This window comes from Equus quagga, chromosome 1 (genome assembly GCF_021613505.1).
Source record: "Equus quagga isolate Etosha38 chromosome 1, UCLA_HA_Equagga_1.0, whole genome shotgun sequence".
Lineage (NCBI taxonomy): Eukaryota > Metazoa > Chordata > Mammalia > Perissodactyla > Equidae > Equus > Equus quagga.
The window spans coordinates 184,949,286-184,976,109 of record NC_060267.1 but is presented as its reverse complement, the minus strand read 5'-3'; the positions used below and the strand labels follow the sequence as shown (position 1 = coordinate 184,976,109).

The 26,824-nt window shown below is 40.0% G+C and overlaps 1 protein-coding gene across 1 annotated transcript in view; it reads left to right on the top strand.

Moving 5' to 3' along the window:
* GPR149 (G protein-coupled receptor 149) overlaps nucleotides 1-25,864 on the top strand; it is a 62,029-nt gene extending 36,165 nt beyond the window's left edge. The window contains exon 4 of the mRNA XM_046642295.1: nucleotides 25,277-25,864. Within this exon, the coding sequence (XP_046498251.1) occupies nucleotides 25,277-25,864 (588 nt within the window). The remainder of the gene's footprint in view (nucleotides 1-25,276) is intronic.
* The last annotated feature ends 960 nt before the right edge of the window (nucleotides 25,865-26,824 follow it).

Here is a 26,824-nt window from a genome sequence, read left to right as displayed (position 1 = left end):
CACATGGCTAATCCTGTTTTTAAATCTTGTATTTTTCAATGTGAAGAATGTTCTAAATAGCACAAAAGGAAGAACAACAGAGTTGGGGGACACACACCCCCTGATTTCAAACTTATTATAATGACACAGTAATCAAGACAGCATGGTGCTGGCATACGGAGAGACATATAGATGAATGAAACAGAATTGAGAGTCTACAAGAAGACGCTTGCATTAATGCAAAATTGATTTTTGACAAGGAGCCAAGCAATTCAATGAGTAAAGGATAGACTTTTCAACAAATGGTGCTGACAATTGGATATAAATATGCAAAAAAAAAAAAGGAACTTAGACCCTTACCTCACACCATACACAATAGTTAACTCAAGACAGATCAAAGATACAAATGTATAACCTTAAACTACAAAACTTGTAGAAGAAAACACAAGAAAAAAATCTTTATGGCCTTGCATTAGGCAAAAAGTTCCTAAATATGACATCAAAAGCATAATTCATAAAAGAATGAATCGATAAAGTTGAACATCAAAGTAAGTACATAAATAATTTTAATTTATAAAAGAAAGTAAATAAATAACTTTGTACTCCAAAAGACACCATTAAGAAAATTAATAAAGGGGCCAGCTCTGTGGCTGAGTGGTTAAGTTCACGTGCTCTGCTTTGGCAGCCCAGGGTTTTGCCAGTTCGGATCCTGGGCATGGACACAGCACTGCTCGTTAGGCCACGTTGAGGCAGCATCCCACACACCACAACTAGAAGGACCCACAACTAAAGTATACAACTATGTACTTGGGGGATTTGGGGAGAAAAAGCAGAAAAACAGAAAGGAAGATTGGCAATGGTTGTTAGCTCAGGTGCCAATCTTTAAAAAAACAGAAAGAAAGAAAATTAATAAATAAGCCACAGAGCAGGAAAAATGTTTAAAAATCATATGTTTGATAAAGAACCTGTATCTATAATATATAAAGAACTCTTGCAAACAATAGAAAAACAACGAATTTTTTAAATAAGTGTAATATTGAAACGTATGCTTAGCCAAAGAAGATACAGAATGGTTAATAAGCACATGAAAAGATCCTCAACGCCATTAGAGAAATGCAAATTAACCCACAATCAGATACCACTACACACCCACTAAAATGGCTGCAATCAAAAAAATAGACTGTAATAAGTGTTGGCAAGGATGTAAAGAAACTGGAACATTCATACATTGCTGGTAGGAATGTAAAATTGTACACTCACTTTGGAAAAAAGTTTGGTGGCTTCCACAAAAGGCATATATAAACTTATACGACCCAGCACTCCTAGGATTATACTCAAGAAAAATGAAAACATATGTCCCTACAAAGACAGGTGCATGATGTTTATAGCAGCAGTATTCATAATAGCCAAAAACTGCAAACAATCCACATGTCCATCAAGTAGAGAATGAAGGAAAGATGTGGTCTACCCACACAGTGGGATTCTATTCAACAATGAAAAGGAATCAACTACCAGTACATGCTACCACATAAAAAATAAAATCAAAAAGGTTGTGCCAAGTGAGAGAAGCCAGACCTGAAAGACTATACACTATATGATTCCATTTATATAGAATGTCCATAAGATTTCAATCTACATAGGCAGAAAGCAGAGCAGCGGTCGCCAGGGGCTGGGAGCCAGAACAGGGATCACCAGCGAGTGGGCATCATGAAGCTTTTTGGGGAAGTGATGGAAATCTTCTAAAACTGGATTGTGGTGACGGTTGCACAACTTGGTAAATTTACCAGAATCATTGCATTGTACATTCACAATGGGTGAGTTTAGCAGTACGTAAATTATGCCTTAAAACTGTTTGTTAAAATAAAAAATAATTGCAGAGCAGAGCAAGAAGATGTTCTAGGCCAGAGCACCCTGCTCATATTGGCTTACACAGATATGCTTTATAAATTTAACACTGAAACATCCTTTACCTAAAATCTCTCTTTTCTTAGAGTACTTTATTCTCATTCAAGGGTCACATGAGCAAATATTCATTAAGTAATGATACAACATATTTTCTTCTCACTCAATTTAAAATGATGTTCCACTGCAAATGCACATCTTTTCACTTTCTAAATACCTGCCACAATTTACTACCCCCATTCACCCTGTGTATTGTATTGATTGTTATCTTCTGTTGAACTTTTTTAAATTCAGGACTACTGGTGCTCTGAGCTTATAATAGTAGCTAATATTTCTTGAAAGTTACACTCTTCTAAATACTTTACACATCTGTTTTCTTTACTTCTCACCTTGTTTCATTTAATTCTGAAGACAACCCTATGAAATGGGCATTACTGTTATATCTATATTACGTTAAAGGAAACCGAGGCCCAGAGAAGTTGCCCTTCGTCACCCATATCTGAAGTGGCGGAGCCAAAATGTGAGCCCCGAGCCCAAAGGCTACCCTGAGCTGAACAGCCTCCCAAGAGCACTGCAAGAGCGAGTGATTTGTGTGTCATCTTCTGTTCCTATTGCAATGTCCTCATCACCTGTGTGTTTTCAGATAAAGCTTTCTGAAACGGGAATGCCCTGTGGAGTGTACACTGCTCCTTTCATCCTGCTTCCCTAAGACAAATGATGCAACATGTGGGCACATTATATGAATCGGTCACCCGCTCCTCCAAAATAATATTTGTTTGGTATTAGTATTGGAAAAAATTATAAATACACCTACATACAATATAAATGAACACACACACAGAACGTTGTGTATTTGACGTCCTGGTAGAACTCTGAATTTAATCCCAATAACTAATCTCTTTATACACATTGCTTCATTCTGACATGTGTGCAAGCAGGAGCAACTTGAACGGAGAGAATTGACTTATAAAAGTGCAAAGCTATCGTGGACGCATTTTTAGAAACTTTGATTGTAGTGGAGGAAATTAATTTCTTTAAGAAAATTGGAAGCCTGATTATATGACTTCTTTACAAACAGTGAGATGGGTATTGTGAGAAATGCCTCTTCCAGCAACTAAAGTTTGCATAATTAAGGAGCAAGTGATAAAAACAGAAAATCGTTTTATACTTCTCATAATCAGGGATATGAACATGCCCTTAATTTCAGCATAACTCTTCTTTTATGGTCTTTGCGAAGACTGAATTCCACTATGGATTATGAGTTATGAGAAAATATAGTTTGATTCATGGTAACTTTCGGTATTAGGGTCCTTTCAGCATGTGAAAAATTAACATTCTGGCACATCTAGTCCTCTGGTGAAAATAATGTTCTAGTTCCAAGCTGACAAAATAGCCTAAAGATATTCTGGACAGAATTCATACAGATTTAATACCAATAAAGATGCCCTGCGGTGTTGAAGATATTGATGATAGCATTGAAAAGACTTCAATGGGGAGATGAAACTTTTAAAAAGATGAAAGTCATTTGAAAAACTACAATATTTATACAATGTAATATTTTGGCATGGAACTACTGAGGACAAAATGTTCTCAAATCATTTGTTAAATTTTTTAAGGTAATGTTTCCTACTTACGAATAAAATTGCATATTAACAGAGAGAGTGTACCTCTACTAGGGAAAGAAAAGGAAGCAAGCAATATTAAAATTGGCTTTTGGGTGAACATTTGGATTAAAATTTCATATGAATATTTCCTAAGGAGCATAGGATATTAGAACTTCCAGAAGCAAACCTCTGTCAAAAGCTGCTCTACAGGGGCTGGCCCCGTGGCCGAGTGGTTAAGTTCGCGCGCTCTGCTGCAGGCGGCCCAGTGTTTCGTTGGTTCGAATCCTGGGCGCGGACATGGCACTGCTCATCAGACCACGCTGAGGCAGCGTCCCACATGCCACAACTAGAAGAACCCACAACGAAGAATATACAACTATGTACGGGGGGGCTTTGGGGAGAAAAAGGAAATAATAAAATCTTTAAAAAAAAAAAAAAAGCTGCTCTACAGCTGCTTCTAAATATTTCTCTTTGCTCAAACTGGACCACATCACATAAGACGTGGAAGCCAGCAGGAAAGAGCCCACTATTGAGCGCCTCTGTGACAGCGTTCTGTTAGAAAGGATGCGTGGGTGTTGGAAATGCCGCTTTGCCCGGTCCACCCCAAGGGTTTCTCTGAGGACCCAAGTCTGTCTCTCCAATGACGGTACCACAGGAGCAAGAGACAGGCCCACAGTTCACTGCTTTTCAACCTCTCCTTGCTTCCTGAGTTTGCCAAGAATGATTTCTTCTACCGAAACATGCCCCTGGGCTATATACACAAATGTGACACACCAGTGTTCCTTTCCTTAGCTGTTAAATACAGTCAGATATTCGTTTTTGTGAATTTTAACCAGGCCCTATTTCTGGGTATTGGGAGGGACTAGAACCCTCGCCCCAATCCCTTGCCACTGGGGACTCTTGGAGAACAGAAAATTGATGTGTGGTCAAGAGCTCGTAATTCTTTTAAACTGGTCAGGCAAACAATTCTAAGCACCCAAAAGGTATTTTCTGTAGCAATATTTTTTTCCTCGCTCTTCTCTTGGACATAAGGTTAAAATTGCTTCCTTCATTTTCTTTTCATTCATTCATTTGGTAAGTATCTATTAAGGACCTATGATGTGCCAGGCATGGTCTTAGGCACTGAGAACGTAGCAGTGAATGGTCATCGACTTCTCTTTGGGCCGTGTTGTCACTACCTGAATCACTCTGGTGCAGGAGAGTAGAAGTGTGTATGCCCGAGAAAGGAATTCTGGCCCCAAGCCCTGTGCATTCCTGTGGGCCCTCAATATTCAAGACAGAGGAAGGCAGGAGGAACTGTGTCTCTTGTTCTCATCACATTTATTCCTAAAACATACAGTGAACACATTTCCTTGAGCAGCAACAAAAAGTCTGATTACCAGTTCTGACTAATGTAAACACATATGACAAGAAAGGATTTTATAAACTGGAACTTCAGATAAAAGCTAGGCTATTTGAGCAAAGTACTTGGCAATCAGTGATGAAGGCTCGTGGACTTCCTTTAACATTTCTCAGGGGCTTCTCGATGTGGGCTTTATCAGCCACTGTCCCCATTGGGCCCTGAGAGGACAGAGTGTACGTGTGCCTCTTTGCATTGACTCCATCTATGGTAGCCTGAGCCCCCATCTCGGATCCCCATCTCTCCAGGATCAATGAACTTTTCAGTCCTCATCCTACCTAACACCTCGGTAGCATGTGATGCTGTTGTGTCTCTCTTCTACTCCCTCCTTGATTTCCATCACATTTTACATTTCTGATTATCCTCCGAACTCTTTGGCTCACTCCTTCTGGGACTGCGTCATGATCTCCCTATCTCTGCTCACTCCTTGGGATCCCCTTCTCATTTCACACACTTTCCTGATTCCATTTCCTCTCAACTATATATCCAAATATATATTCAGGTCAAATCTCTCCTGAGCCCCAGGCCCCAATATCCAGCCTCCTGCTACATTTCTCCAGTTGGACATCCCCCAGGAGCCTCAGTTTCAGCGTTCCAACACTGACTCCTGTCTTCTCCTGAGCCCACTATCCCACCCCTCCAAGCTTGCTTCTCCTGTTTTCCTTCTCTCGGCAAACACCACCACCACCCATCCAGTTGCCCAAGCCAGATACTTGGTCAACATCCTCGACTCTCAACTCACCTCAACTCAGTCACCAAATCTTACATCCTAAACACGTCTTTCTGTTCCCATGTCTCACCACAACCATTGTTTCTCCCCTAATTTAGACCCCCCTTCTCTCTCAAGGGCCTCTTTACTGGTCCTCCTGTCTCTGGATTTGAACACCTCCAATCTATTTTACTGACCACAGCCCAGAATAAATTTGCAAAAATGTCATTTTCATCACGTCAGCCCCCTGTTTAGAACATTTTGGTGGTTCCTTCCTCATTTAGGACAGAGTTGAAAATCCTTAATGTGGCTTAAGTGATTGGTTCCTGTGGTTCCATCTCTCCTCAACCTCCTCTTGAACTCTGTTCCAGTCCTTCTAACTATTAACAATTTCACGTTCTTGAAGATGCCATGCTTTTTCCTTCCACTGGAACTTTGCACCTTCTGTTCCAGTCCCTCTTAGAGGATTCTTCAAATGTCATCTGGTACTGCCTTATCAAGTGATCTGTGTCTAACGCTCCTTCAGTGGCGTGTCTCTAAGGAAGCCTGATATTCCTGCTGTGATTCCTTAATCCTGACCTTGAGAGGGCGTGCGCACAGGTTATGGAGGACATGAATGTTATGTCTTTGGGGGAGACATCTTTTAAAACATGTATATAAATTATGAATACAGAATTAGATATGAAAATGAATATTTGTTTGGAACAAGAAAAGAAACCACAACAAAGCTATTGGTGCTTTGGAGATTCAGGCATCTTTCTTCTGAGATCTCTTTAGATCATTTCCCAGACACACTTACCTGGAAATGCTTTCTTGTTGCAACCTCCTCCTGTGCCCTCAGGAAGCTACAGCTTCCAACAATAACCAGCACTAAGAGGAGCCCACAGAACTTGTGGCATCATGATAAATGTCTCCTCCCTGAGGTTTTGACATTTTTAAATAGTTTGAAGTGTCCCAGCTAATGCAAATGCCCATTTGCTTTTCACCTGTAATTCTCACTAAAGCTTGGGAATCAGAGAACACGAGCAGGTGGCAAGATATTTCTGAATGTGCTTTTCTGAGGTGTTCAGTCAATTAACCAGGAAATTATTTCCTCTGTGTGACATCGCAGCTCTCTCTTCATTTTCTAGTATCATCTAAGTCAGTGGTTCCAAAATCTGGCCACATGTAAAAATTTTCTAGAAAGCTCTTTACAAATATAAATTATTGGTTCCAATTCTAAGCCTACTGTGTCAGAATCTCCCAAAGCGAGGCCAAAAATATGTACTTTAACCAGCTCTGCTGGTGATCCTTACGTGGTCAGCTCAGACTGGCATTTGGAAACACCTGGTTTAGGGAACTAAAGAAGCCAGTTGTAGGCCTGACTCGCTGAAGAATAGAGTCTCAACTAGCGGACTGAATTGTGTTGAAACACTTTTACGATACCATGGATCGTTGGTTCTGAGGACCCAGATGCCTTACTGCCAATTCCTGGGACTGCCACATTAGGACAGCCAACTCATTCTGAAATCTTAATAATTATTGATGGGGAAGAGAAAAAAAACACTATGCACTGGCCCAAATATTTTTAAAAAGAGACTTTGGAGCATTACCGATTTTCACCCTGTGAAGTTAAAACACACATTTGTGCATTTGGTTGTCCTATATGCTACACAAATAACTAGTGTGAATTAAAACCAAAATCCAGAAAAAATTTAAATGTAAATGCCTTAGTAATTCCATCAGTTAAAAAAATCACTATCAAGCATGTTACAAACATAGAAATTTTATTAGGATGCGAACTTTTATCTATCCCTGACATTGTTATATATGTGTATATTTTTCTCTTCCAAGGAATAAGCAGACCAGTCAGAGACGCCATTTTTACCCTCACAGGACTCATTTCCTCTGAAGGCAAATGGTTAATTTCCAAAGAGTGTGCATATGGGTGATGTTCTATGTATAACTGCATCATTAGCATTCTCCTTTTTTGATATCCAATGATATCACTAAGATTTTTAGTTAATTTTTTTCTAAAGAAGCTTTGTAACAATGTTTTTTAAAAATTTGCTTTAGTACTTGATGTGTGGGATGGGAAGATTTTGGAGACCTTGCCTTCTAAATCAGTCTTAGAAAACAATTTCCACATGTCATGCTCTATTACTTTGTAAGTAGTGAGAAGAAAGAAAATTTAAGCGTGAGAAGAAAGAACAGAGCAGTCTTTTCATACTCCTTTGAGTTTAAGATTTGAAATTTTACTTTGTATTTTCTTCAAAAGAGAAATGAGTTGCATTAGGTTTTGTCTTAAGAATAATGACTTTATTGTTTTTATAAAAATAACATATGCTCACTATTTTTAAAATTCAAGCAATACAGAAAAGTACCAAGAAGAGAAAGGCTACTAACTGAAAATCATACTACCCAGAAAGAACCACAGCTCTCTATGCACATAGACAGGGAGAAAAGTAGATGGGTGGATGATGGATGGATGAATGGGTGGATGGATGGATAGATGAGTGGGTTGGTGGATGGATAGATGGATGGATAACAGATGGAAAATCATTTTATATCCCCAGTCCCTGAAATAGTGTCTGGCTCATATTAGGTATGCAATAACAATATAGTGAATGAATAAGTTGGGTTGTATGATTTTTTTCTGGAGCCATATTACCAGATTAGAATCTCATTTCTACCACTAGTATCTGCTTGATCTTGAAAAAGGTGCTTATCATCTCTGCATCTCAGTTAACTCATCTATAAAATGGGGATCATAATGCTCAGCTTCATCAAGGTCTTTCTTAAGTGAAATTGGATTGTGTGTGTGTGCGTGTGCTTGCACACCTGTGCAGTGGTGAAAATACAGTGCCTACTAGTAGAACTTAGGTCCGCTGCCTTGATTCATGGTAAAGTGCCAGCAGTGCTACCTGTCATTGCTTTTGCACCATCAAAAGTGAACATGTCAGGGCTGGCCCTGTGGCCGAGCGGTTGGGTTCGCGCGCTCCGCTGCAGGCAGCCCAGTGTTTCGTTGGTTTGAATCCTGGGCACGGACATGGCACTGCTCATCAAACCATGCTGAAGCGGCGCCCCACATGCCACAACTAAAAGGACCCACAACGAAGAATATACAACTGTGTACCGGGGGGCTTTGGGGAGAAAAAAGGAAAAAACAAAATCTTTAAAAAAAAAAAGTGAACATATCAACACAGTGAAAATGACAAATAAAGCGTCCGTATTATTATGGAAATAGTATTGACTAGGCAGCCCCCCTCATTTTGAGAACCACTGCTTCCAACTACCTCTTGCCAAAATAGAGTCCACAGCCAGAATTCTCAAGATATTTCCTGCACAGCTGCTTACGCGAGTGGGTGAGCCACCTGTTTCTTGTGTGTCACCACCTCTAGGAGTGTACGCAGGACACTGGACCCTTTCTCTATGCGGCTGCTGCTTGAATCCATGGCTGCTCTTTCTTCTTCATCTTATTACTGGATGAGAGAGATTCTGTGATTGGATTGCATTCTACCACCTTCACCCATAAGTGTATGTGGGTTTTTGTGTTAGTTAAGTCATTGCAGTTTTTTACTGTTAAGCTTGGGGATTCTCTTCCACTGAGTAGGCTTTGTGTCAGTCAAGATTTAGTTAGGGGAGCTGAAGCACTGTGAGTATTGTGGGGTGAGAGCCTTATTCAGGGCTGTGGGAAAGCTAAGCAAGGAAAGATCTGGAAGAGAAGTTGAGGGTTCAGAGAGGGAGTTACCATCAGTCAACTTGAGAAGCCAGGTATGTGTGGCCACCAAAGCAGGAACATGAAGGGAATTTGTGGAGAGTTCTGTGGAAAACTGTTGCCTTGAATCAACCGCAACCTCTCTGAGTCCCTAGCCAAGCGTCTGGGACCACGTTGGTCACCAGTGCTGGCAGTCAAGAAGAAAAGCTGGATGTGCAGCAGGAGAGGGAGAGGACAAGCTGCCACCCGCCAGGCACCTCTTCTTCTGTCTCTGTATCTGCCTAAGACAAGAGCTTCAGCTGGTGACAGCCACTGCCTTGTTCCTACCTTCCAAATATTGAGCAAGCCCCTGTCTTGGCCAATTCTAACCTGGAAGTATACAAGAAAGGGGATTCTGGAGAACATTAATTCTCAGCTTAGCCACACTTATGGAACACAAAGCACCAGAGTTTAATGGCACTTATTTTCTTTTCTTTCTTTTTTTTTTTTTTCTTGAGGAAGATTAGCCCTGAGCTAACATCTGCCGCCAATCCTCCTCTTTTTGCTGAGGAAGACTGGCCCTGAGCTAACATCCATGCTCATCTTCCTCTACTTTATATGTGGGACGCCTACCACAGCATGTCTTGACAAGTGGTGTCATGTCCACAACTTGGATCTGAACTCACGAACCCCAGGCCGCCAAAGCAGAATGTGTGAACTTAACTGCTGTGCCACTGGGACGGCCCGGCCCCTGTATTGTCTTTTTTAAATGTATAAATATTAGGCTTATCAAATAATTTTCTAGATAATAAGCATAAAAAAACTTTCTAGAGAATTTTGGAAAAAAATAATTTTTCAAAAAATTAGAAAAAATCCCTTTTAGATACCTCATAACATCCACATAGGCCATATAGAGTTGAATGATTCTTTTTTCAAAAGGATTAAAATATTGAAATTATAGTCACATTAAGTCCTTCTTAATAAGCTAGAACCTAAGGACTGCTTGATGCATAGTCTTCAGATATTATTTTAATGGCAAAACTTAAGCAATAATGTATTATTTTTATCATCAGGAAAAAGTTAACTGTAAATTATTATGCATACACACATACCATACGCGAACCCATATATACTCTTATACGCAGGATTCTCCATATCTCTTACCTGTATCTAGTGTTCAGTAAATGCTTCCTATGACTGAAGATTTAAACTAGAACTAATGAGCATCATCAAACCCTCCTTACAGGTTTCTTTCTAAGCACTAGTTTACAATCTGCTTTCTTTCTTGCTTGCTATTTTGTCTTCCTACGCTGGACATTTTCACTGGACAGTGTGCATGGTGGCTTAGATTTCACATATTTTGAAAACATAAGAAATGTTCCATCAGCAATAATGCTTTGTTGATAGAAAGGGAGGTATTTGAAGGGGCTTGGATCCATGATTTTCAGCAAGTTTTCAAAGAGAATTCTGTGATTTTAATTTCTTTCAGAAGAGCATCCCTACTTAGATATTTTTCAGGGAAAAAGGTGCTTTCTTTGAGGCTATCTGTGCCAAAATAGAGTCATCAAATATTGCAATGGGCAGAGACACGAGACACTTTGGGGTTCATCTTCCCAACCCCCTCTTTATCCAGATAATGAAATAACGGTCTACAGTAAGCACTCTACTTGTCTAGGGTCACACAGCTATTTATTTAGTGCCAGAACAGGAGTTGTAGTTCAGCATCTCCTGAATATCAGGCAAATGCTCCTTTTTTTAAAAAAATTACTGAGGAATATTTTACATATCATATAATTCTCCTGCTTCAAGTGTACAATTCAATGATTTCTAGTAAATTTACCAAGTTTGTGCATTCATCACCATAAGTCAGTTTTAGAGCATTTTCATCACACCAGTTAGATCCCACGTGCCTGTTACTCTTGACCCATTACCATGTTGTGTCAGGTTACTCCTCATCTACCATCTATCTCCATAGATTTGTTTTTTGGTTTGATCTTTTTACTATATTATGCCAGCTGATAAAAAACATTTTTGTCTTCTATATTTTTACAAAGACCACCAACATGAATTTTAACACCTTTTCTGGAGTATAGTAATCTTACCAAAAACGTTGTATTTATCCTTTGAAACTGTCTTACAAATGAAAATATACCTTCATTCCTGATCTAATTCTGCTCAGTGAGGTAAGAGATAATTTTTTCCTTCAACCATTTTTAGTAGGATATTCCTCACTTAGACAACATGCAACTGGATGAGCGTTTATCATTAAGACAACAAAAGCTGTTTCATTTCTTAGGATTCATTTATTCCTGGTAAAATCTTATTTCTTTCCTAAATAGAGACAATGCACGCTCCCTTTCAAGTTACAGTTTCTTCCTTATGTTGTTAGAAAAGCAGAAAGAAGTGAAAACACGTGGAGATGAATTTGGATATACATCATATCTGAGTTGAAATGTCATTATTAGAGATAAGACAAGAGATTTGGTTTTTATTTAACCAGAGAATGGAAAAACCTATCCAATTCTGCCAAGAACAAAAACAAACTTAAATTCAAAATTCCTGCAGGATTTCCTGTAGCCTGTGATGCTTGTGCTCATGGGCTCAGATAAAGGTAAAAGCTATGAGAATAGCAATTTCCATAAATAAAAAATAATTTAAATGCAATGATATATTCATTTCAGAAGCTTACATTTTGGCCATCAGATTGATGTAAAATGAAGATTCATGCAGAAACTTGATCTTTTTTCATCAGAATGGTTCATCATTTGCAATATATGTCCTTTGAATAAAACATTAGAATATATTAAAGGAATTTGAAAGATAAGATTTCGCTTTTTATTGTACTAGCTATAAACTTGGCTTTTGAGGGGTTTCTATTATTCCTTCAACTGAAATTGAATTCTATCTTCTACTTCTCTAAATTGCTAACACTATAAACTAACAAAAATCTATTAACCCAAGAAATCATGTAATTTTAGAATTGTAAGGAGCCTTGCAGACTGTATGTCCTTTGCTATTCAAAGTGTGGTCCACGGTCCAGTATTCTCGCATCACCTGAGAGCTTTCACTGAGAGCAGAATCTCAGGTCACCACAGACCTACTGAATCCGAACCTGCATTTGCACAGAATGAAAGTTTTTAGCTTTGATGAAGTTCGATTTATCCATTTTCCTTTTATGGATCATGCTTTTGCTACCAAGTCTAAGAACGCTCTGCTTAGCCCTCGATCGCAAAGGTCCCCCGTGTTTTTAACAAAAGCGTTATAGTTTTACATTTAAGTCTGTCATCCATTTTGAGTTGGTTTTTGAATAAAGCATGAAACTTAGTTCTAGGCTAATTTTTTTGCCTATGGATATCCAACTGCACCAGCACCATTTGTTGAAAGGGCTCTCTTTCCTGTATTGAATTGTTTTTGTATCTTTGTCCAAAGCAGTGGGGCATATTTGTGTGGGTCTACTTCTGGGTTCTCTATTGTGTTCCATTCATCTGTGTGTTTGTCCCTCCACCATAACACAATCTTGATTATTGTAGCTATGTTGAAGTTACATAGACTGATTACTCTCACTATATTAATTTTTTCAAAATAAGTTTACTATTCTAGTTCATTACCTTTCCATATAAATTTTTAGAATAATCATGTCTATATCAGCAAAAAAAATCTTGATGAGATTTGAACAGTAATTGCATTAAACCTGTATTCAATTTGGGGAGAACTGATGTCTTTACCATATTGAGTCTTCCAGACCACGTACGTGATATGTTTCTCCGTTTATTGGGATCTTCTTTCCTTGATAAGTCATGTTGTTTCCAGCATGTAAGCCCTATACAGGTTTTCTTAGACTAACACCTATGGATTTCACTCTTTTGAGCAAGTATAAATGGTACTGTATTTTCAATGTTAGTGTTCTTATGTTCATTGCCAGTATATAGGAATACAGAAGATGTTGCATGTTTAACCTGCAGGCAACCTTGAGTAGCCCACTTATGAGTTCTAGGAGTTTTTGTAGATCCCTTGGGATTTTCTACCTAGACCAACCGTGCCGTCTGCAGGCACTGACAGTTTTAGTTCTTCCTTTCTGATTTGTGCAACTTTAGTTTCCCTTTCTGATGCATTGCACTGCCTAGCACTTCCAGCACCATATTGAGGAGTGGTAAGAACTGACATCCTTGCCTTGTGCTCAATTTTGAGAGAGAGCAGTCTCTCACCATTAAGTTAATGTTAGCTGTAGGGTTTTTATAGATGCTCTTCATCAAGGTGAGGAGCTTACTCTCTGTTCCTACCTTTCTTTTGACATGAATGGATGTTGAATTTTGTCAAACAGTTTTTCTCTCTATCAATTGATAGAATTATGTGATTTCTCTTCTTTAGCCTATTAGTATGGTGGATCACAACAACTTATTTCTGAATATGGAAACCAGCCATGCATTTCTGGAATAAATCCCACTTAGTCATGGAGTATAATTCTTTTTATTGACTGCTGAAATCCATTTGCTGATGTTTGTTAAGAATGCATCTGTATTAATGAGTGATAGTGAGCTGTAGTTTTCTTTTTTTGAACTGTCTCTGTCTAGTTTTAGTATCAGGGCAAAACTACCTTCAGAGAATGAATTGAGACGTGTTCCCTCTTCTATCTTCAGGAAGGGATTGTGTAGAATTTATATTAATTCTCCTTTAAATGTTTGGTGGATTTCGCCAGTGAAACCATCTGGGCTTGGAGATTTCTTTTTAGGAGTTTTAAAATTATGAGTTCAATTACCTGAATATTTATAGAACTATTGAAATCATCTATTTCATATTGAGTACATTGTTGTAGTTTGCGTTTTTCAAAGAATTTGTCCGTTTATAATCTAAGTTGTCAAATTTAAGTGTGTAAAGTCGTTTGTAGTCTTCCCTTGCTATCCCTGCAGTGAGATCTCATCTCATTCCAGTATTGATAATTTTCAGTGTTGCTAGAGGTTTGTCAATTTTATTGATCTGTTCAAAAAAACAGCTCTTTGTCTCATTGATTTTCTCTATCGCTTTCTGTTTTCAATTTCATTGATTTCTGCTCTTATCTTTATTATTTCCTCCCTTATACTTGCTTGGAATTTATTTTGCTCTTCTTTTTCTAGATTATCAAGGTGGGAGTTTACATTATTGACTTGAGACTATTCCTCTTTTCTAACGTAAGCACTCAGAGCCTTAAATATCCCCTCAGCACTGCTTTAGATGCAGCCCACAAATTCTAATATGTTGTATTTTCATTTCCATTCACTTCAAGATATTTGTTTATTTCCCATGAGACTTTCTCTTTGACACATGGGTTATCTAGAAGTGTTTTGTTTAGTTTCCAAGAGTTTGGAGATTTTTCTGTTATCTTTCTGTTATTTATTTCTACCTTCAATCCATTGTGGCTGGAGAACACACTCTGTATAATTTTAATCCTTTACTGAGGTTTATTTTACGGCCCAGATACGATCTATCTTGGTATATGTTTCATGGGAGCTTGAAAATAAGGTGTAGTTTGCTCTTGCTGGACAGTTTTCTACAAATAAAAGTTTTTCTTTCTATAAAATATTCTGTATATGTTGATTAGATCCTGCAGGTTGATGGCGTTCTATGTCCTTGCTGATTTTCCATCTGGCTGTTCTATCAGTTCTTGAGAGAAGGGTGGTACGGGCTCAGCTGTGATTGTGGGTTTGACTGTTTCTCCTTCCAGCTCTATCAGTGTGCTCTACACCTTTTTGCAGCTCTGCTGCTTGTTGTAGACACAGTTACGATTGCTATGTCCTCTTAGTGGATTAATCCTTTTAACCCTATCCAATAATCCTCCCTGTCTCTAGTAATTTTCTTTGCTCGGAAGTCTGTTTCATCTGACGGTAATAGAGCCATTTTTGCTTTCCTTTGATTGATGTTTGCATGCTGTGTCTTTACCATCCTTTTACTTTCAGCCTGCCTGTGTCATTATATTTGAAGTGAGTTTTTTGGAGACAGTATATAGTTGAGTTGTGTTTTTAATCCACTCTGGCCATCACTGTCTTTTATTTGGTATATTTAGACCATTAGGATAAAACACTGCAGAGGGATATGCTGCTGACTCGGAGGTGAAGATTGTAAAAGGAGCCTTAAGTTATCTACATCCTCTTAAGCTCCTTATCTCAACTACTGGTACAGACACACGCACCTGAAATCTCAGAAGCGCCATGGATTCCTCTCTCCTACTCACCTCTTAGGAACAGCTAATGCTCACGGAGCACTTCCTTTGTGTGAGGCACTTAGCTAGTCATTTTACATGCATTAATGCATTTATTCTTCATGTTTTGCAAATGAGACGCCTGAAGCTGAGCGGGCGAGGATTGCAGAGACAGTGACTCAGCTGAGTTCCAGGGCAGGTGCACGTGACTCCACCGCAGTCCTTCACCGCTGCCCTCCGCAGCCGGCAATTCCCCCATCGTCCGCCCGACGTTTGCCATCTCTACTAGCAGTACTGAAGGTCAGATCCCCTTTTCTTTTGCACGCAAGGATTTTAAAATCCTCCTAGCTGGTCTCCCTGCCACCAGGCTCTCCTTCCTCCAATCTTTCACAGGGTCCCGATTATCTTCGTAGACCTTAGGTGGCGTGGGGGAAAGTGCTTGGAATCTGAGCTGAGTTTAGGTCACCGTTCAAAACTGAGCTTCCTATGTAACCTAAACAAGGTAGTTAACCTTTCACACCTCAATTTACCTCTCTGTAAAACAGAAATAATTTTACCCCCCCATGGACTATCATAGATTAGACTTCATACGTGAAGTGCCACGTGCAGTGCCTGCACTAATAGACACTCCATACATCTTAATTTCCCTCCTTTCCATAAATGCAAAAACAAAGATGTGTGGTCCCTGCTTGCCTGTGGGTTACAATCAAAACTTGTTATCCCACAGGACGGGGCTCAGCCCTGGGCCCCGCCTCTGTGCCCACCTTCATTTCCCTCTACTGTGTCATCCCCTAGAATTCCATCTGCCCTTGCTCTTGCTGGTCCCTCGTCCTGGAATACGTTTTTCCTGCTTTTCTGGCTACCAAAATTACCTTTTAGGGCCCTATTTAGAAACCACTTTTAAATATCTTCTCTAAATATCCCTTTTCCTTCCTAATGTGAATAAACCCCTCCTGTCCCTTGTTCCCACAGGACACTGTGGGTTCCAGCTGGATTAGGAGAGGGAGATGCTTTTCATATTTTATCCCGTAACGCTAAGCCTGGAAGTAGCAGAACAGCTAAGAGCAGAGGGTTTGAGACGGATAATCCTGGATGTGGATTTGACCATGCCATTTACTGACTCGAGTTATCTCCCCAGGACTCAATCACAGTCAGGCGCCACATCACGACGTTTCAGCCCACGATGGACCGCAGAGACGACGGTGGCCCCATCACATTAGTACCATGAAGCCTAGGTGTGCGGTGGGCTAGACCGTCTGGGTTTGGTAAGCACACTCTGATGTTCACACGACGACGAGACCACAACGACACATTTCTCAGAACGCACCCCCGATGTTAGGTGACACATGACTGTATATCATCCATAAAACTGGGATGAGTGTCTCCATCTTATAAGGTTGATGTGAAAATTAAATAAGAAAATGCATATAAAGTGCTCAGTAAGAAGTCTGACACATGGCTTGTGTTGAGCAGAATCAGTAAGTATTTGTTATGGTGAATATCAGCCCTAAATGTGTTACTCAGTTGTGAGACTGCATCCTTAAGAAGAGAAAGCCTAATTGACAGCTCGCAGGTCTGAGGCTTCAGAGTAAAGTGTGTCAGGACACCTGGCGCTTCCCAGGCACACAGCAGGCCCTGGATAAAGGTCCTTCTTTCCCTGCCCTTACGCTCCTGTCCTTGAGCAAATTCCTGGGTCTCCCTCTTTAATTTGGTTTACTAAACATTTAAGTGAGGGTGACAGTATGACACAAGGAATATTTTGGGAGTTGAATATGTGAAAATATAGTAATCACATAGTTTTAAAGAAAAATTCCAAAAGTAAGTCACTAAAAATCTAGTTTATTGTTTTTCTCACAAAGTTCTCACTCTAGTTGTGTGTGTATGTGTGTCCCTAACGCTTTTCCCCCAAACCACCTTAGATGGTCTGCGTGACTTAACTCCTCAGTGTCTGTACTTTTAGATGCCTAGAAGTCACTTAAATCACCTCAAGATCATCTATAGAATTTTAATTTAAAACTGTCAGTCACTTGGCTTACTCATGAGTTAGTGACAGAATTCTAGCTTCCAGGGCAGAAAACCCAGGATTTGCTCCAGGTTAGAGCACATTTCTTTCAAAGGGACAACAGGGTGTGGTGGATGAGCATGGCACTGGAGTTAAGACCCGGAGTACTGGTGCCGTCCTGCCTCTACTACCTGGGTGACCCTGGGAAAGTGGCTTCAGCCTTCTGGCTGTCGGTTCCCCCTCTATAAGATGAGAAATCATGGTCTCTGAGAAGTGCTGTGATCCAACATGTTGTAATACACCTTCCTTAAGGTGAGTGACTCAGATAATCAACAGAATACTCCACCTCGTTAGGAGAGAAATTTAGAGCAAGTCTTTTATATCGCAATTGCACCCTGAATTCACCTGCAGGCTTATAGTGAAGAAATAAAAGTTCAATATGCCCAAGGTCACTAAGTCTGAATCAATTATCACAGCCGAGGATTTGTGCTAGTGTGTTTACATGGCATGCTCTCTCCTGAAGCATCTCTGAGGGTTAGAGATGCTTTTCAGTGCCAAATAAAAAGCTCCAGCCACCTACGCTCAGGGATGCAGCATTAATGGATTATCATTATTCCTGACAGCATATGCTAATTCACAGACTTTTAAATGGAAAGAAAGCAGAGACTATGAAATGAGTAGTTTTATGTTCTCTGAGAATCTATCATTTTTATCATGCAATAAACTTTCATGTACAATTCAAAATAACATTCTATTTTTATAAAAAGAATATGTTCTAATATGACCTTCTGATGCACTTGAAACTATCATCATTTATTATATAGGGCTGTTAAAATACAAAACAAATTCTAGACAGCAATATTTTTAAAAGATGATCTTATTTTTTGTCCTTTAGAAAGTTAAAATATGGAACCTAAAAAGTCTACAAGGTCAGTGTTGCAGATTCATTCACTCATGCACACGTTTATTCATTCAACAAATTTTTCTTTTGAGGGCCTGCTATGTGCCAGGCGCTGCTATAGATGGCAGGGAAAATAAAGATCAACAAGGAAATGTTCCCTTCCCTTGAGGAGATTACGTTCTATGCGGATTTGACACAAATGCCACTTTGTTCCAGTATCCAAAAGAAAATAGACAGTTGTAGGACTTTACAAAATGTTTGCTTACATATGTATTTTTACCTGTTTGCATAAAACATTTATAGTTTCCTAGAGCTACTGTAACAAATTACCATAAACTTGGATGGCTTAAAACATCAGAAATCTACTGTCTCATATTTCTGGAGGCTAGAATTCCAAAATCGAGATGTCAGCAGGGCCAGGTTCCTCCGAGTCTAGGGGAGGGTCCTTCGTCCTGGTTTAGGACAGCGTAACTCCACTCGCCGTCTTCTTCACCTGGCCATCCTCCCTCTACGTGGTCTGTGCCCAAATTCCCCTTTTCTTAAAAGGACACCAGTCATGGGATTAGGGCCCACCCTAATCCAGTATGACCTCATCTTAATTTGATTGTATTGCAAAGACCCTATTTCCAAATAAGGTCATATTCACAGGGTACAAGTGGCTATGGATTTTGGAGGGGACCCTATTCAACTATACAAAGATGAGGATAAATTAAACCAATATTAACCACTTTTTGTATTATCTCCTCATAATGTTAATTTTCTCTTAAGATTGTATTGCTTTTTACTTTTAGTCTCTTTTTGAAATTGTTCTTGAACTTTTTGAATGCTTTGCAGATCTGCAGGCTGCATTGTGGTTTGTGACTCCAGTTCTATAGTATTTCTTTTTTTTCTGAAGTGAGATTCTTTGTTTATTTGAACTCAATGTTAAATCGACAGCTTGTTGGACTCAAATGTTTATTGTTTCCAGGAAAATTAGTCAGGAGAATCTGACTTATTACAGACCCTGGCCCTTTCCTTTCATTTAACATTTCTTTTTTTTTTTTCTTTTTGTCCTAAGTGCCTTTCTCTACCCTTTTAAAGTGTGAATGAAAAATAAGCTACACCTCAACTGGCACTTTCATTCTACTCAACCAAACCATTAGGGGAAAACTTTGAGATAGTGCCCTCCATCCCGCTTGTCTCCTCTCCTAACCTAAAAATAGCACAAACCCCCAGTGCAGCACAAAGCCCACACTGAACTCTGAGGCTGACTACCGTCGCAGCACCCACACTCTGCACCCTCCCCTACATCCTGGGCGCCCTTCTGGAATATTTTTCGCTCTCTGCCTCCTCTACTACCTGATAAACTTCCATGAGCAAAATCACCATCAAGCAATTTAGAAATATAAAACATGAAAGTCGAAATCCTCCCCCATCCAGTCCCAGAGGAAACGGTCGTTTGGTGTGTAGCCGTTCAGTCTTCTCTGTGCGTATAATATGTGTGTGTGCTCGCGTGCCTATGGATCTGTTTTTTATTCCAGACACACATATTTGCTGCGTTGTCTTCTGATAGGCACTTTTCTACAGGAAAGCTGGATCGTGCTATACACATTGTTTTGCATTTGCTATTATAACTTAAAATGTATTGAAATTATTTTACCCAGGCAGAGCTTACGGTTTTAGCTCACTCTTTCAAGATAGTTTTCCAGTACAGAACTGTACCGTAATTTAATCAATTTTTACCAAATGATAGACATTTAGGTCACTTGTACTCGAGGACTTGCCACAGTGACGTAAACATCAAACTGACTTAGAAATAGGATCGCTGGTAAGTATATGTAGTTTTTATTTTGTACTTAAATACAATCAAAACGTTCTGTAAACATGGCATCTATCTTTTATTTATTCATCTTTTTTTTTTTGGTGGAGGGCAATCTGAGATGCTAAAAACGATGCATTGTTTTTACTTGCCTTGTTTGACTACTGGTGGAATTGGATGTCTTTGCACAGCTCTATCCCCGCCTGTGTTTCTTCCCATCAGAGCTCTGCCCACTTCACTTCCGCTTTGCGGCTGGGTATTCCATCTTACTCTCCGTGTACGACTGCTCCCCTCTGCCTTGCATCTGAGCTGCCCACGTTTCCCCTGGCCGCCACCTGCCCTTTATTGCTGCTTTAGCGTATGTTTCTACAGAGACACTTACCATTTCTCTGCAGTCCAAATCTGTTCATCCTTTACTGTGTCATTTCTGGTTTTATTCCAGATTTGGAAAGTTCTTCTTCATCCAGGATTTTAAAAGAATGATTAAGACTTAAGAAATGAATTTTGCATATAACATGAAAAGGAATCTAATTTAATTTTGCCATGGATAGCCAATAATATGTAAGAGCTCCCATGAGTCCTTACTTACTATGGAATGCCATCTTTGTGATATACTCCATCTGGTTTCCTGACTCTCCTTGATTTGTCACAGCTCACCATTAACCCCCTATATTCACTACGGTTGCTCCATATAAAGTTTGCAAATCCACCTCATTGGTTTGTTTGCAATATTTCTTGGTTATCCACAAGCATTCATTCTTGCAAATAAGTCTTAGAAGGAACTTTCCAAGTTCCAAAATAAAATTCCATTGGGATTTTTATTGAACTTGTGTTAAATCAATAAAGTAAAAGAAGATTGCCATATTTACAACATAGAGTTTTCCCATGTGGAAACATTATTTCTTTTATCTCCTATTTATTCAGGACTTCTCATTATTATAGTAGTTTTCCTCATATAGCTCTCACCCATTTTTATAGTTTTGTTGCTATTTTGAATGGGACTTTTTAAAAACATATTTTTTGATTGGTAGTTGCTATTGATGTCAATGTTTTCCTAGAATTCAGCCACCTTATTAAACTCCTGAATTCTTTTTTAGATTTGCTGCTCTAGAATTTCTAGGTAGACAGTATTTTCATCGGACAATTATGATAATTTTGTCTCTTCCTACTCAACACTTATATTCCTTATTCCTTGTTCTTGATTTTGGCCCAGCTCGGACTCTAGAACATACTAGACAGTAGCATTGATATCCGGTACTTCTGCTCTGGGAAGACTTCTCGGGTCTCCTTTCCCCTCACTCCACCTGGTTAAGGGCTGTTATTTCATACGCTCATCATACTCCAGCCTGGGTCTGTGGTCCCATGAATGACACACAAATGCAGCTGTCCATGAGCTTGGTCATTGTGTATTCCATGGCTCTGCGGCCTCTTCATCCATCGCTGTAGACCGAGCAGCTGACCCAGTTCCAGTACGTAACAGTGGTCCCATCCATCTGTTCTCCCAGCTTCTAATCTCTCTTCACTATAATCCTCCTTCCATACTCTAAAGGAAGTGGGAAATTCTGTTCTTTACTCAAATTCTGTCATTCTGTCAGCTCTCTCCCTGAATCTCTACCCCTATTACTGCTCCCTTCATTCAAGCTCCCATTCTCCCTCACCTAGAGCAATGAGTCTCTAACTTAAATAATGGAGACGTCCCTTTTAAAGAAAACGAAATTCTATGAACCTCACTGTCACATCAAATTTTTATCATTTTGCTTAAAGGCGTACAAACAACATTTGGTATAAACTCTTTATGCTTATAGTTCTTATACAAATCTAAGACCAAAACAAATTTATACATTAAATACTTTCATAGCCAGTAAAATTAAAATTACTAAATGAGCTTAAAGTGACAGTACCATTTTGATGAAACTAACTTGCCAATTTTGAATTAATAATATGAAGATGTACATTCAGATCTTTCTACATAATCTGACTCTGTGTCTTCATTTCTATGACTGTCAAGTGGAGACTGCTCTTTTGAATACAAATTCTTCACAAAAGAATTCTGATAACTCAAGACGCTGTGTGCTATTTCAGAACAACCAGACTTCATATGTAGCTAAACTCTGGCACTATGCAATTCTAAAATGCTAATTTTAATGAGCTGTCGCTTGATAACTCAGTAAAGCTTGTTTGTTCACTTGAGGGTAAGATTAGCGTGGGGAAGTTACTGAAATCTGCATTACCTCTGTGGATGTATAAAATCAGATGCAAAAAAATTCTTTACCACATTTGCCTTTATATTAACTGCCCGTCAGTGACACAAGCTGGTACCCACAAAGACCCGGTAATGCTGTTGGAGTCCTGGTAAAGGTGCTGAGTCAGACAAGCCAATGCTGCTGGGCACTGTGTGACAACTCGGTTTTCTTATGGTTTCTTTCTTTTTAAACTGGTACCCTCCATGGGACATCGTTTATACAGCGCGCCACTTCAAAGAGAAACTTATAAACAATTCTTTAAGCACTGAGACACAGTTGTTTTTTCTCCTTGCAAGAAAGTGCAATGTAAGGGAGTTCAGCTTTCAGATTAACTAGCTTTCAGAATAAAGAAGGCTGTACTTATAATTCACATTATTAAATGACACAAATTTTCTGATTAAATAATGTTTCAGTCGATTTTGATTTAAAAAATAAAAGTTGCTGTCTTTGACAACAAAAATATTTTCTGAGGATGGAAAGTTTTTAGGTTGGCCCTTTAACTCATGACTTACCACTCAGAAAGCAAGGCTTTTAAACTGTCCATCTTTTCATTATTCTTAAGATCAGTTTCAGATGCCACCCGCTACATGAAATCTCTTTACCAGAAGTGGTCATTGCTTGGACCCCACAGAACTAGGTTCCTGTCTCTATTATTACGGTTAGAGCTGAAATTTTCATTTTGTTTCTTCACATGTCTTTCTCACCTAATTATCTGTAGAGTCTTTGAATGAAGACGTAGTATATCTGTACACCCAATGTAAGCTCAGAATCTTGCACATAATAGGTATTCAGTAAATGTTTAATAAAATGGATGAGGGGCCAGCCCGGTGGTGCAGCGGTTAAGTGCACACGTTCCACTTTGGTGGCCCGGGGTTCACCAGTTCGGATCCCGGGTGCAGACATGGTACCGCTTGTCAAGCCATGCTGTGGCAGGCGTCCCACATATAAAGTAGAGGAAGATGGGCACGGATGTTAGCTCAGGGCCAGTCTTCCTCAGCAAAAAGAGGAGGATTGGCAGCAGATGTTAGCTCAGGGCTAATCTTCCTCACACACACACACAAAAAAAGGATGAATAAAAAATAAAACTTTGCCGAAAGTTGCCACCATTCAAACAATGCTCTGGTAAGTAATGAACCCAAGTATTGTTCCTCTGTCTCTCCTCCTTCAGTCAGCATCGTCCCTGTGAAGCTGATGACATTCTTTGCCTCAGCAGAAGGGTAAAGTGAACTTCATAGTGCAAGAGTTCAGTTTCTGGCCCCGTGTGGGGCAAGGCCCTAAAGTTAGGTTCCCAGGTCCCCTTATGGATAAATAGAATTCAAGACTTCTCCATAGAGAATAACTGGAAAAGACTGGTGACATGTCTCACATAGCCTAGACTGTATTTTTCTGGTCCATGAATTCAAAGGGTGGGACAGGAAGGCACCCGAATGAAGCTCACAATGCATCCTCCCTTAAAAATTTCTCTAAGCAGAAGAGAATCCAAATTGCTCTCCAATAGTGTGACTTTGATTCTGGGCTTCCTCCAGCCGCTCTTAGGTCCAGATACAAAATGCCCAAGGAAAATAGGGTGACCTGCCATCCTGATTTCCCTGAGACTGAGAGGTTTCCTGGGATGAGGGCATTTAGTGCTAAAACTGGCACAGTCGTAGGCAAACTGGGAAGGTTGATCATCCTAGACTGGCCAAATACGATGAGCCCTCCTGCCAACTCCCCAGGTGGAAAGACACACTTCAGCCAGTCCAGTGAGAAACTCCAGGCGTCATAGGGGGTGTACAAAACGGTCTGCTAACCACCCTCCCATCCCTTCCTTTTCTGGGCTACATTTCTTTGGCTACAGCAGTGGATCTCAAACCTTCCCACGCACAGGCTCACCTGGAGGTCTTGCTAGATTACAGACTGCCGGGCCCACCCCAGAGGTGCTGATTCGGTAGGTCTGGGGAAGGGCTCAAAAATCTGCATTTCTTACAAGTTATCAGGTGATGCTGATGAAGCTGGTCTGAGGACGTGGCTTTGAGCACCGCTGCTCTAGAAGTCTGGCATACTACTATCTTCTTCTGACACTGACATGTGATCAAAACCGGAGTCAGCTGAGAGTATGGAGGCATGAATCAACAGTATAAAGGACAGGCTTTTATAGGAATTGGTCCTATTTTCATTTCTTAAGCACTTCTCAGTGGTGAGTACAGTTTTTAAAAGGTCTTAATATACAAAGTTTTACATAGAATACAAAAGGGTTAAACTTTCAGGCAGGTTTTTGCAGAGATGTGGGGCACTTCTCTATGACTGGGTTTACTTAATCACGACTGATTTCTCGGTGGAAAAGTAAGGACACCGTAGCACAGCTCTGCTGACATCGGTTCCTCTCCTCTGTGCTCAACCTAACAACTGAGATATTCTTTGTACTTAGTCTGAATCACAGTTTCATAAGCATGCTCCCTGGCGTACTAAACAGGAAAAGAAAGTGCATTTTGATAACACGGTCTGTATTTCTTTCAACCTATGCAAAATTTTTAATGTAACTGAACATGTAACAAAAATTGACAAGCAATTCCAGATTGTAAATACGTATCCAATTTTATGCCCCAATTCTGCCCTTGAAAACATCTACTGCCGCCCATCAATACACAAATTTTGCCTTACACTGTGGAAGTGTGTCCTTTATCTCGAAAGGCAGCTTCCTGACTGCCCTTGTGCAGATGTTGTGTTCGACCGTGAAGAAACTGAGCTACGGTACTTTGAGGGCAGAATTTAAATCCTATATTCATAAAAAGTTTCTAGGGAAATGGGTCTGAAATAGAAGAACTTTACATTTTGATAAGTAAAATGAATTTCTAAATGGCCCTATCTGAGAAACTAGTTCCGAACAATAACGGTTTTGTCTTTGTCCCCAGCGCTCTGGTGGTGGCCTGGCCATCCCCCTGTGTGCATTCCAGGGCACCGTGTCTCTCCAAGCGCCTACAGGGAAAACTCTTTCTCTGTCTACCTATGAGGTAAGCGCAGAAGGACAAAAAATATCCCCAGCCTCTAAGAAAATAGAAGTCTATCGATCCAAAAGTGTCGGCCATGAGCCAAACTCTGAGGATTCTCCCGCCACGTTCGCGGACGCCAGTGTGAAAATACACTTGGAAGTTCTTGAAATCTGTGATAATGAGGAGGCCTTGGACACCGTGTCAATCATTAGCAACATCAGCCAGTCGTCCACACAGGTCAGATCGCCATCTCTGCGCTACTCCCGGAAAGAAAACAGATTCGTCTCGTGTGACTTAGGGGAGACAGCCTCCTACTCTCTCTTCTTGCCCACAAGTAGTCCTGAAGGGGACATCAACATCTCCATCCCGGACACGGTGGAAGCACACAGGCAGAACAGCAAGAAGCAGCGTCAGGAGAGGGAGGGGCACCAAGAGGAAATCCAGCTGTTGAACAAAGCCTACAGGGAGAGAGAGCGAGCGAGCCAAGGGGCCCGTGATCCCCTGGTCTAAAAGAGCAGGGTGGTTCTGCAACTCCAACCTGCTCCACCAACGCCTTTGTTCGGAGGCTGCGGGATGCCCTTTAGTATTTGCTGGTTTGCGTTAGCTTTATAGATTCACTGTTAATTACTTGTAGTGCAAACAGCTGGAAGTAGTGTGAACACAAGTGCTTTTGATGTGTTGCCCATAGATCACACACTGTGCTATTAAAAGATTTTGTTTCTTATCGGATTTCTAAAGATCTTTTCTAAGTCAAATCTTGGCCGAGTTTACTAGTGCTTTTGGCTGTTTATCAACCTCAGAGCAAACAGAAAGTTGCACAAACTCAATGAATGTACTGTCCCCACGCATGTGTCTATACCCACTGTTGGCAGGGGGAAAACACACTTTGGGAATGGAAGAAATGGAGCAAAACCTTAAGTTGTCTTGAAGAGTCTTGCCTGGATGTGCCAGCAAAACACGCCTCTGACAGTGACCACGTTAGCTTTATGCTAATGTCTGGGAGATATCTCTTGTGGTGTCAAACGGCCACCTTCCAACTTCAAGACATGCCTGCCCTGGTCTGTAAATAGCAGTTTCCTTCATTTCTATAAAATACAAATTGTTTACCAAATGTTTTTTTCTTCTCTCTCTTAAATAAACAGTGTTTTCCTTTCATCTTTTCAGTATATCAAGACTGCCCTTAAAACAATTATGTTGCGTGTCCTAAGTGGAAATAGAAGCAGTCCCTAGCTCACACACTATTGGAAAAGGTTGTGAATGTACACACCATTTCTTGAACTGTTTTGCTTATTTGAATGGAAATTGGAGGGAAACACTGCCAGATTAAGTTCTGTGAAGTGCACCCAACTAGAGTGACCAACTTCTGGGTAGAGCAAAGGAAACTGCTCTAAGTCCAAAATAAAAGAGTCTGTTTCTAAAGCTGCAGATTTGGCAAACTTTCTTAGCTATTCTTGAAGCATAGAAAATTTT